The 12027-nt window shown below is 38.9% G+C and overlaps 2 protein-coding genes across 4 annotated transcripts; both read left to right on the forward strand.

Annotated features, from left to right (window-relative positions):
- The first annotated feature begins 15 nt into the window (after nucleotides 1–15).
- Nucleotides 16–9842, forward strand: nmnat1 (nicotinamide nucleotide adenylyltransferase 1). Of its 3 annotated transcripts, XM_039799306.1 has the most exons (6): nucleotides 16–155; nucleotides 834–973; nucleotides 1572–1755; nucleotides 3847–3971; nucleotides 4750–5178; nucleotides 9729–9842. In XM_039799306.1, exons 2-5 carry the CDS (start codon nucleotides 859–861, stop codon nucleotides 5148–5150), a joined length of 825 nt encoding a protein of 274 aa, XP_039655240.1. In that variant the 5' UTR covers nucleotides 16–155; nucleotides 834–858; the 3' UTR covers nucleotides 5151–5178; nucleotides 9729–9842. The 3 variants fall into 3 exon arrangements, with proteins under 3 accessions (XP_039655240.1, XP_039655239.1, XP_039655241.1); XM_039799305.1 differs by lacking the exon at nucleotides 9729–9842 and having other exon boundaries at nucleotides 17–155; nucleotides 4750–6268; XM_039799307.1 differs by lacking the exon at nucleotides 9729–9842 and having other exon boundaries at nucleotides 18–112; nucleotides 4750–6268.
- Nucleotides 9768–11621, forward strand: rbp7a (retinol binding protein 7a, cellular). The gene is made up of 4 exons (XM_039799310.1): nucleotides 9768–9898; nucleotides 10407–10585; nucleotides 10743–10844; nucleotides 10995–11621. The coding sequence occupies exons 1-4, from the start codon at nucleotides 9826–9828 to the stop codon at nucleotides 11052–11054; spliced, it is 414 nt and encodes a 137-aa protein (XP_039655244.1). The 5' UTR covers nucleotides 9768–9825; the 3' UTR covers nucleotides 11055–11621.
- Nucleotides 11622–12027: the final 406 nt, after the last annotated feature.

Raw genomic sequence — 12027 nt, forward strand, 5'->3', positions numbered from 1 at the left:
GGGCCAAAGCCGGTCTACGGATAGAAGTTCTTTGGTGCGGCTCTCTTCTTCCTGGTCGAGTCTGTCCAATCAGATTTCTTATCTTAACGTAACGTCCGAACGTCGGAAGCAGGTAGAGCCTCTCATGGAGCAGTTGGCTGCTGCTGTTTCTCCTGGTAGTACAATGAATATTTCATTCTTTATCTCTCTGTTTCTGTTAGAAAACGCCTCCTTTGTTGTCCAAGCTCAGTTTTAAGTTCATTATTCGTCTGCTTGAGTATTCTGTACCAACCGACAAGGTCGCGTTGCCTGGTTACAGATAAAGCTAACGTTAGCGGTTTGCCTTTTTTCCTAGAATGGCGAAGGCATGACCCGCCCTATTCCTACGTGAGGTTTAAGCTAGATAAGTGGTGATTGTTAGGGTTTGTGTAAGAATGGCAGGGTAAGCCAATCGGAGGCAAAGTAAGGCAGAGTAGGGCGGGACGTGCCTTCGCAATCCTGGGAAAATAAAAATACTCGCTCGTCGCCTACGGTCATAGATATATACATATGTATATATATATATATATATATATATATATATATATATATATATATATATATATATATATAGCTACATATGTATATATCTATGGCCTACGGTTTGAAGCAAGCTAGCTAGCTAGCTAACTAAACTCACTTAATTTTCCCAACGCGTGTGACTCCTATCTATGACATAGCTAGTCGTTTAGTTTGGTGTAGCGGATACAGAGCTGCCCCTCAAAGGGAGAGGGATATTTGACATTTAACAATTAATGTTTTCCCAGCGTACTAACGTCACAGTCTTGTTTTCTTCCCCATGTTCGCTGTTGTAGTGTAAACACAGCCCCACTATGAGGCATGGACGGTCAAAATATAACCAAAGTAGTCCTGCTGTCCTGCGGGTCCTTCAACCCCATCACCAACATGCACCTGAGGATGTTTGAACTGGCTCGAGATTATCTGGAAGACACAGGTTGAGTGAAACGAGAATTAGATCCTTTAAGAAAACTAGCTGATCTCTCAAAACCTCAGCAAAACCAGCTGCATGGCTACCAATCAAAAGTGAAATTACTTATTATGCAGGAGAATGTCCTGTCAGAGTTACATCATCATATATTACATGATCAGGTCATTATTATTGATGTATAAATGCGTAAACAATTTTAATATTGTAGCTGGTTTGTTGAAATTATTTTAGTTCTTTATGAAGTGTTGGGTAGTGTATGTGTAAAGTAACTAACTATAGCTGTCAAACAAATCTGGTAAAGTAAAAAGTACAATAATCCCCTCCCAAACATAGTTGATTGAATAAAGCTATTAAAGGGATAGTTCCGATTTTTTAAAGTGGGAGTTGTATGATGTAGTCATTGTATTACTAGAGTAGATGGCGGTCAGCATGCCCCCAGTTTGGAGAAACAGAAAGGAGTACAGAAACAGTAATTTTACCTCATAGAACACGGGATTTGCTGGTAGAATAATGTGTAGATAACACCAAAATTAACGGTTTACTGCATCTGCTGTGTCATCATTACTGTTAAGCATCTGTTCACACCACTTCCTTAATGTCTAAGGTCAGTACAGGGTGGTGAAAGGCATCATCTCTCCGGTGGGTGATGCCTATAAGAAGAAGGGTTTGATTGAGGCCTGCCACCGTCTGGAGATGGCCAGATTGTCCACAGAGAACTCAGACTGGATCACAGTAGATTCCTGGGAAAGCTTGCAGCCAGAGTGGGTGGAGACATGCAAAGTCATTCGGTAAGTTAACAATAGTGGCAGTGCCTGTGCTTGCTACCTGTGCTCTTATTATAGGTGTAAGGAAATCTGCCAAAGAATCTCAGACACTATCTGTCAGACATTTCAATATCCTTAATCAGAGTTTCCTTGCTTGCTGTTTTCCTCTAATTCTTCTTCGTCAATGACTACACCTTAAGCCACCCTTTCATCAAATCTCTTAACATAACCATAGTAGGTACAGTAGTGACGACTGTTAAACTAATTGTTTACAAGCAGCCCCTCAAGCAGTTTAGGATTTGATGTTATCGTTGAGTACAAGTGATGAATGGTGCAAGTAAGTAAGTGTCTAAGTGATGTTAGCTGAATTCTCTAGATTTTGTAGTAACTTTTGTATCATGTCATCTGTGCTGTTCATACATACAGCATAAAAATCCTTCCAGTTACGTATACTCATGATCACAAAGTTGTACATATTCAGTGTCACACAGGGTTTCCTATCACTCCATACATGTATCACTTATTCTGTTGCTCTGGGGTAGAAAATTGCATTTTTGTATTTTACAGCAAAAAAAATAGAATGATCTGTCTCTAAATCCATTATCACACACATATGTTAAGGTTAAGTCTTTAAATCAAATTTCAGATCTGATATCTGACATTATTGCTCATTATGGCCCAATAAATGACAACATAATTCACATAAAACTCTTGCAAAAGCAGAGTAAGGATTTCCGGCACTACTCCACCTCCTTCCAAGGTGCATGGAGAAGGGAAAATGTCTGAAGAGGTAAAACTCGAGGAAACGTGTTGGTCTAAGATACTACAACTGTTGCTGGAGTTTTACCTCTTCATTAAACTCTTGCAGAAAGTCTTGCTAAACAGTTTTTGTCGCTATAAACAGCTGAAGAAATGTTAACACTGTAGACCGTTTTCTACCATAATGGGGCAACAGTCGCAAGACGGTCCCAGGTTGTAAAAAAAGTAAACTATATCGTGAAAGAATTGGACAATTTCCAGTTCCTTAAAAATTTAGTTAATTGCATATTTATGTTTAGAAAACGTACGTTTTGTGCTTTCAGTTGCATTTCATCTCACAGGCTCTGATGTGCTGCAAAATAATAATTAATATGAATCACTGAATACTGCACAGAACCTTGCGGTCCAAACTAGAAATTAAAGCTTGGATAAAGTCAAAATAAAATATTGAAGTCAGACCAACAGACTGAAAGTATCACTGGCAGAGACACACAGCTGCTTTTTAAATGTTCCCATTAAAGTGGTCAGAATTCTAATGTTTCAATCAATGAAACATTTAAATCTGTAGACTCCTGAGAAGCACAGCTATTAGGGGTGCACGATTCAGAAAATGTCACGATTTGATTCAATATTGATTTTTAGGCTCAAGGTTCAATTCAAAATCAATTTTTGATTCAAACACGATTCTCGATTTAAAAAAAAAAAAAAAAAAAAATTCACAGTATGTAAATGTAGTTACTTCTCCCATGTGATTGCAGTAGACATACAATTTAAAAAATATATATGAATTGATTTTTGGAATTCTATGAATTGATTTTGAATCAGTAGAGCTTGAATCGCGATTCGAATGTGAATAAATTATTATTATTTATTTATTTTTTGCACACCCCTAACAGCTATTACCTATGAAGTGTTGGTAAACATAAAATTATATTTAAAAAAGTTTAATTATTTGATGTCGATGGTAAATAAAGAATCTGAAAAGTATCCAGAAGGGAGACTAATGGGGCAACCTACAGAAAACAAATTGGAAGTTGTTAACAAAGGGAAATGTTAAGCCAAACTTAAAGTTACATTTTGATTTAAAATCATATACTTTGCACAAAGAAAACCTTATTTGTAGCTAGTAAATAAAGGACATATTTAGTATAAAGTATAATCACAAAAAATACATTTTACTCCAGAGTTTGAGGACATTTATATGTTGTGTGATTTCCTAAGCCTAATCCACAGTCAACAGAAGTGTGTTGGCTGGATACTGACGGTTATATTGCCAATATGACTAATATTTCCTGTAAGGGAAACTGTATGCAATGCAGTTAGCTTTTGATATTAATTTAGTCTGTATCCACTTAGGCATCACTATGACGAAATGCTTGCAGCAGAGCAGAACAACGATGACGTGGACACGGTCAAGTACGCAAAAAAGAGACGCATAGAGGAGAATTATTTTGAGGGTTCATCCTATCACAAAAGCAGAGGTAGGTACATGTACAAATGTGTAACTGAAATATTGTTCTTTTCAACTCCTCCCTTCTCCAATCCCTAATTCCAGACAAGTTTAGCCCTGCCTCCACTGGTTTCATGTTTTATTGTATTCAGTTTAACTCATAACAGGGGACAATGGTGTTGGGGTGTGTTGGGGTGTAACCCGTCACACACCGCCAACAGTAAAGACAGGCAAGGTGTAAGCCTCATTGCATCAGTGACACCGACACTGTATGGTTTAACAACATTCTTTACCCTAGTGACAAGTTTAAACTCCAGCATGTAGCTGCACGGCACAGGATTCTAGACATGAGCAGGAGAAGTGTGTATTCTGTCCTCAGTCATAACTATTACTGGCACCTAATTACAATATGTTTTTAAATGAGTCTGCAGAGCACTGATTGGTTGCAAAACTGTAAATCACTTGAATTTAGCTGAAGTGGCTTCCCAGCAATGACCTCCATCATAACGAAACAAAACTATGATATTAGACAGGCTACATCTGTAATTTATCTTGTTAAATATTTATTTTGTATATTATATATACAATATATATATATATTTTTTTTTCTGAATATATTTCTTAGCATCAATTTTTAATATTCTGTGTTTAATTATCTCATTGTTAGGTTTTGTGATCTCACTCTCTGTTTTTATTTATTCAGTTTTATTATTTGTATTTGTTCTTTTCTCCTTAAAGCACTTAGTCACTGTGGTAAGACACACAAATAAGATTTATTTTGATAAACTCTTTTCTTTCTTCATGCTCAGACGGCCCTCAGCTAATGTTGCTGTGTGGGGCCGATGTCCTGGAGTCCTTTGGGGTCCCTAACTTGTGGAAGCAGGAGGATATCGCTGAGATTGTGGGCCGCTACGGTTTGGTTTGCATCAGCCGCAGCGGTAATGACCCCCACAAGTTCATCCACCAGTCAGACATGCTGTGGAAGTATCGCAAGAGCATCCACGTGGTCCAAGAATGGGTGACCAATGAGATCTCAGCCACTCACGTGCGCCGGTCGCTGCGTCGAGGGCGGAGCATCAGATACCTGCTCCCAGACAACGTGGTTGATTACATACAAGAGCACGGCCTCTACAGCGATGAGAGCGAGCGGAAAAATGCAGATGTAGTTCTAGCACCACTTGAGAGATACACGGGCGCCTCCTCAAGCTGAGGAAGTTCATTGCTGGAAAAACAGAGATGTAAGCTGTGTTTCTAAACTGAGAATCTAAAACAAATCTCCTACACAATTCAGACCACTAGTGCCTACTGTACAGAACAGTCTTTTCTAGTAATGGGTGTTGTTTTTTAAGAAGATAAATCTGCATAGACTATTCTGAGTGAAGTGATTTAGTAACAATTAAAGCAACGATATTTCTTGTGATTTGATGCCCCTACAGTCTCAGAGTGCAATTCACTTATACGCCGCTGTTGTAAATATGCACTGTGTCCAGCTGTGCATATTTACAACAGCGACGTAGCTGGACACAGTGCATTTGTTATGATTACATTACTCACGATCAAAAACTATCGAGCCGACAACATTGCTACAGCCAAACACTAAGCACGTGCAACAACGGAAGACACAGCAAGCCAACTAATATTACTTAGTCCAACAGCAAGATGGCCAGCTCAAAGTCTGTCTTGCAGCCTTTAATTCACGAAGCTCTCGCCAACGACTAAAAGCCGTCCGAGATTTACGTATGCCCGTTGGCCTCTTGCTCGGTCACTCTCTCCTTTTCTCTTCTTAGCTTCCTCTGTCATTGCCCTCTTCGGTCTCTTTGCCTCTTCAATAATGTCCGTAGACGCTGCTGAATCAGGTTCTGTTGCATGCTCATCCGGCTCTGGTTCAAGCACGACGCCGCTCCCCGCCAGCTTCAAGCTGGTAAAATTTGTTGCATAATGTTGCGTGTGTGTGGGTGTAGCTGTGTGGTACAATAGTCAAAAACACAATAACTGAGCAGCAGTTCAACCAGTTGGTGTGTGGTTATTGAACTAGGGATTCACAATTGTGTGTGAAGCAGTCAGCATACTGTGTGTTTGGTATTTCATGAAATATAATTTGAAACAAATTCATTTTAGTCTTTTTACTTGCTTGCTTCAGCATACTCTCAACTCATCACATTTTATTTTTTTTACCTAGAGCAGGGTTTGTTCATGCACTCCCTCAGGCAAAAGAAGGCAATATAACTACTAGCTTATAATATGTTTACTTAGTGCTGCAGATTTGAAAGTGAAAGTGTGGTTGGTATTGATTGGAAATGAAATAAACAACCCTCTTTGTTTTCCTCCTTTGGGAGCTTTTCGTTGCTGTTCCGGTGCTATTTTCACACATAAAAGAAACTTCTAACATCCTCAGTTAAGGAAGTGCCAAATCGACACCTTTTCTGTTGGATTAAAATGCTGTTTGTAAGCGGGGTTAACTTATCTTTCAGGTCATCATCGCTGACAGAAGATAATAGCTAAAATAACACAATGTAGCCAACTAAAGTGATAGCAGTGTTTTGACATTAAGGTATTAAGATTACATCACATTAGTATCCGAGTGCAGGCCTTTTATTGTTGGAACAATGATGTTAGATTGCTTTCAAAAACCTGATTATAGTATTTAAACTCAAGTTAACACTGTAAAATAACTTATCAATAATTGGTAAATTGATAGTTAATTCAACTTTAGTTAATAGTTATTTTACTGTTAACAAACAATACAATGATTTATAATGTTTACTAATTATTAGTTATGTTAAAATGTATGTTATTTTATCATTAGGGTAGTGTAATATAAAATAAGTTTATACATTTAGATAGTGCTTTGTCAATGGTCAATAATTGTTTTGTAAACGATCTCTAAACATTATTTGGATGGCTTTTATGAAGTTTATAAATTGCCTGTGGATTGTCTAATTGTATGCATTAACATTACTTCGATTGGATGTAAAACTTCCTGCTTCAAATGCAACCAATAACTTGACTCATTTCTAATATGAAATTTGTTTCTGTTAACCCCCTCTCCCCGCCCCCTTTTTTTTAAACCATTAACAAGGTATTCTAAGCATCAGTTGCGACTTTAAAATAGCCATCCAATCAATATCAATTTACCATTTATTAGTGATGGTTATTATAAAGTGTTACCAAACTTAAAAGGCCCAATGCAAAGTTACTGGGTTAAGACTGTGATTGATTCTTATTACGTCACAAAACCATGCTTATTAAACAGTAAATGCGTCAGGTGCCTATGACAGTTTGGGAGTGTGGGAAACAACCTTGGCAAGGTTTTTCCCGCATCACTTCTGAGCTGTTATTTTGCTGCTCAGTCAAAGTCACGAGGAGGAAAAAATACCATCATTTTTTGACAAGCTTCATGTTTTATTTTTCTTTCAAGCCAGTTTTGTCAATTCCCTTCACGCTGCAAGCATGACTACAGATGCCAGAATTATTTTCCTCATTGCACAGATAGGTGTGCCATTTTAATCAACATGGCATCATGACTTTTGCGTAAACACGCCACTTTCCTAAAGCCAAATGGCGTGTTATCTGTACGCATTTTAGCTATCTGCGTGTATGTCTACGCTGTATACAGCGGATGTAAACATGCTATCGCTATGCTATTCACACAAAAAAAAGGTTGGGTTTAGGAAAAGAACATTGGGAAAGGCTTTAGTAACACAAAAAAACGACAATAAACACGACGGTGTCCCAGCTCTTCTGGGTGAAATTCCTGTGTTTTACCCCACAGCGTCTTGATAACACGCCAAAATAGCATACAAATTGGCGTGTCATACATACGCCACTTAATGAGATCAATCTGATTTTAATATAGGTCATCTTCATGAAAACAGTGTTTGAAGCCAGGGAAGGTTTCAGTTAGATTTGCACAACTGAAAAATAGGACTTGGCTTACACATACACTACTGTTCAAAAGTTTTAGAACACCCCAATTTTTCCAGGTTTTTATTGAAATTCATGCAGTTCAATGTCTTATTTTACTCTGAAATGAAAGAATAGAACAAATGAACAATTTAAGTTAAAAAAAGAAATCATGGAATCAATTTATAAATCAAAATGTATTCTACATTTTTGACTTATCAAAGTAGCCCAGTGGCAGATATAACAGCTGAACACACTTGTGGCATTCTTTCTACAATGGAAATCAAATATTCTTCAGAAAGTTCTTCCCAACTCTGTTGCAGAAGTTCCCATAAATGTGTGGCACTTGTAGGTTGTTTTGCTTTCACTTTTCTGTCCAGTTCATCCCAAACCAGCTCAATGGGGTTTAAGTCTGGTGACTGTGCTGGCCACTTTTATTTTTTTAAGCTTACCATCTTGTTCTTTTTTGCTTAGGTAGTTCTGGCATAGCTTGGACTTATGTTTTGGGTCATTATCTTGCTGTAGGATGAACCCCTGACCAACTAGGCGCATACCAGAGGGTACTGCATGGCGCTGCAAAATGCTGTGGTAGCTGTTTTGGTTCAGGGTGCCTTTCACTCTGTACAAATCACTGACCCTGGATCCAGCAAAACAGCCCCAGACCATCACGCTTCCTCCTCCATGTTTGACGGTTGATGTCACACACTGAGGAACCATCCTTTCGCCTACTCGACGGCGTACAAAAAACCTGCATGATGAACCGAAGATTTAAAATTTTGATTCATCAGTCCATAGCACCTTCTTCCAGTCTTCAGTAGTCCATTGACGATGTTTCTTGGCCCAGGCAAGCCTCTTTTTCTTATTCTGACGTCTTAGCAATGGCTTTCTTGCTGCAACTCGACCTATCAAACCTGCAGCTCAAAGTCTTCTCTTTACAGTTGAAACTGAGACTTCCTTATTACGACCACTATTAAGCTGTGCTTGAAGCTGTTGTCCTGTGAGCCGCCGATCACGCAAGCTGTTGACTCTCAGAAACTTGTCTTCTGATTCTGTTGTGGCTTTGGGTCTGCCAGACCTCTTCCTGTCAGTTTCCCCCAGTTTCTAAGTGCCTTTTGATGGTGAAGAATACTGTACTACTCACTGACACCTTGACTTTCTTCGCAATTTCTCTTTAGGAAAGACCAACATTCTTAAGTGTTATGATGGTCTGTCTCTCTTTCATTGTTAATTGCCTTTTCCCGCCATTTTTATGGCAACACACTACTTTCTGCAGTACAACACTGTTCAAATGATGCTCACGAGGGTATGGTACCACAGTGTGTTCCAACAATACTTTTATACAAACAGAGGGGGTTGTAAGTAATCCAGACAAGTTGGAACACCTGTGGGAATTGGTAGCACCAACTTGTAAAGCTTGATCAACCTCCATTGCTGCAGAACAGCTTTACATTGTTTACCCATTTCTTGTTCCCTGAAAAAGGCCTTTTTGTAAAATACTGAAATGTACATTATTTTTACTTTTTTTTTAACCTCAGGCAGTTCACCACTTACCTTTGTACCATTTCAAGCTATTCACTGGACTTGAACTGCTAAAATTTCAATAAAAAACTCCTCCAAATATTTAGGTCAACATTATATTGCCTTGTGTGTTTTCCTTGCTTGGGTGTGCAATTAATGTGTGACATGTGAGGCAAATTATGAAAGGTTTATTATTCCGAGAAGTTTGTGGTGAGACCAGTCTGACATGTCTGGCTTCTTGGCTTCACCCTGGCACTGATGAGAGCAACTCCCTCACCCTCACATGGTCCTCGGCGGTCAGCGTATGAGGTAAAGGCACACCTACCTTTTATACCTCCAGGTCATTCACAAAACAATATTTTCTCAGCCTGTTTTCAGAACTCCTCACCAGCCCAGCAGCTTGAGGATCACATTTTATTCACACGCATCCCAGGAGGAAAGGAAGAAATAAAAAGGTCATCAAAATGCCAGCCAACCTCTGTGGTACATGGGACTTAATCAGCAATGTCAACTTTGAGGGCTACATGATTGCGCTGGGTGAGTCCTTAAAGCAGTTTTTAATCCAAAAATGTTCTCAGGTATTAAATGTTGAGTGACCTTAGATGTTTGCATTTATATTGCTCTGACTTTAATTATGCTGTGAAATACATGCAGATATAACATTATACAACATAAAATAAAGCACTAGGGGGGCAACCTCTAGCTCACCCAGTAAGAGCGTACGCCCCATGTAGGCTGAGTCCTTTGCAGCAGCCCGGGTTCGAGTCCGACCTGCGGCCCTTTGCTGCGTGTCATCCCCCATCTCTCTCCCACCTTTCCTGTCTATCCACTGTCACTATCAAATAAAGGGAAAAGCTCCAAAAAAAAATCTTAAATAAAAAGAATAATAAAATGAAAGTGAAAGACTTAGTGCTGTGCTTTTGTAACAGTGCTATTTATGGTATGCATAGGACTGTGGGAGGGAGATGTCTCTGTAGCCTTTGGATTTTGTCCCCCAGATTTTTACTCTGTACACTCAAGGGAAACACTTCCTCTACCGTTCCAGGTATCAGCCGTCCCGTCCGAAAGATTGCTCTGAAATTGAAGCAGAGGAAGGTGATCGAGCAGCAGGGGGACCAGTACATCATCAAAACCATCAGCACCGTCAAAAACTACACCATCTCCTTTAGAGTGGGTCAGGAGAATGGGGAGTTTACCCAGGGACTGGACAACAGACATGTCAAGGTGAAGATAAATAGCTGATGAATTGTGTGTTCAAAGTGATAATGAGCATAATGATTGCACATGTAATTCATGTGATTCGTTTTACATTTTATTTGGGCTGCTTAACTGGTTCTGTGTTGTGATTTACACTCTCTCTCCTTCCCTGCCACCTGTGCAGTCACTGGTGACATGGGAGGGGAATAAACTGGTGTGTGAACAGACTGGAGAGAAGAAGAACCGGGGCTGGGCTCACTGGATGGAAGAGGACAAGCTACATCTGGTAAGAATATGGACAATTTAATTATTTGTTCCACATAATGCACAAAAATAAATTGATAAAGTGTCCCACATTTATATTTTTGTGCGTTTTAATAACATTTTAGTTAACATCATGTTAAATAAATATTTTCTGTGACCTATTACCCCTCAGGAGCTGTATTGTGAAGGAGAAGTCTGCAAGCAGGTTTTTAAGAAGAATGTGAACGAGTGAAGAGGAATGAAAGTTGTATTTCTGGAGAACTTACTATGTGATGAAAGGCACCATGTGTTAGATCCACCACTCTAAACCCTGAAAAACAAAAACACACCGAAAAGTTAAGTTTGTGGTATTTCCTATGTAATGTGACTTGTGTCCGGGAGAGAATATCTTCCCTGTCAGGATATAGATTTACACCACTAGATGGCATCACTGTATTATGTTTCATAGCACCCTTTATATAAAGGGCGCTTATGTTTCAGATACAGGGCGACACTGGTCTGTAGCTAAGTGGTAAGCCTGTTTTTGGCTCCTTTAAGCTGGCTAAAGACTCAATGCAGGCTCCATTTAGTGCAAACGTTATGTTTCCTTCAAATCTCTGATGAAGCAAATTTGAAACCACATTTTCTTTGCACTGGCTTGTGCTGTCCATTTGCCATTGAGCTATTTGTAAAAAAAATATATATATATATCTTTCAATGCACATACATTATATTCAATGAACAACAGAAAGTGAGGTGTAGTATATGTCGAATACAGTTTTATATGAACCATGTATAATAAAATGGACTTTGAAAGAAATTTGAAGTGGCATATTTTGTCATTTATTAGCTATTCCTTCTTGTTATTCTGTCTTCAGTAAAATAACCAATCATATTTTTCTAATTGTATGCTATTTGATTCTCACACTCTGGCCTGTGTCATGCATTCATCCCACAGGTGATGATGAGGCAGGAACTGTGATATAACAAATCTGTGATTCAATGCAATGGGGCTGTATACTGTAGCTGATCTGCTATCTATAGCTTTTAGTGTCTTGACTTGCACTAACCTCCCAGCACCACTGAAGAGTCCTATAAAATCTCTTTGTGCCCCACAGGCTTTTCATCCACACTGAGTTTAATAATTAACCTCAGGATGTGCTGTTTATTTTTTAAGGGAGAAAGGGAATCAGAATCAAAATGAGATTTAATGCCAAAGTGTCACT

The sequence above is a fragment of the Perca fluviatilis genome, chromosome 5 (assembly GCF_010015445.1).
Source record: "Perca fluviatilis chromosome 5, GENO_Pfluv_1.0, whole genome shotgun sequence".
NCBI classification, from domain to species: domain Eukaryota; kingdom Metazoa; phylum Chordata; class Actinopteri; order Perciformes; family Percidae; genus Perca; species Perca fluviatilis.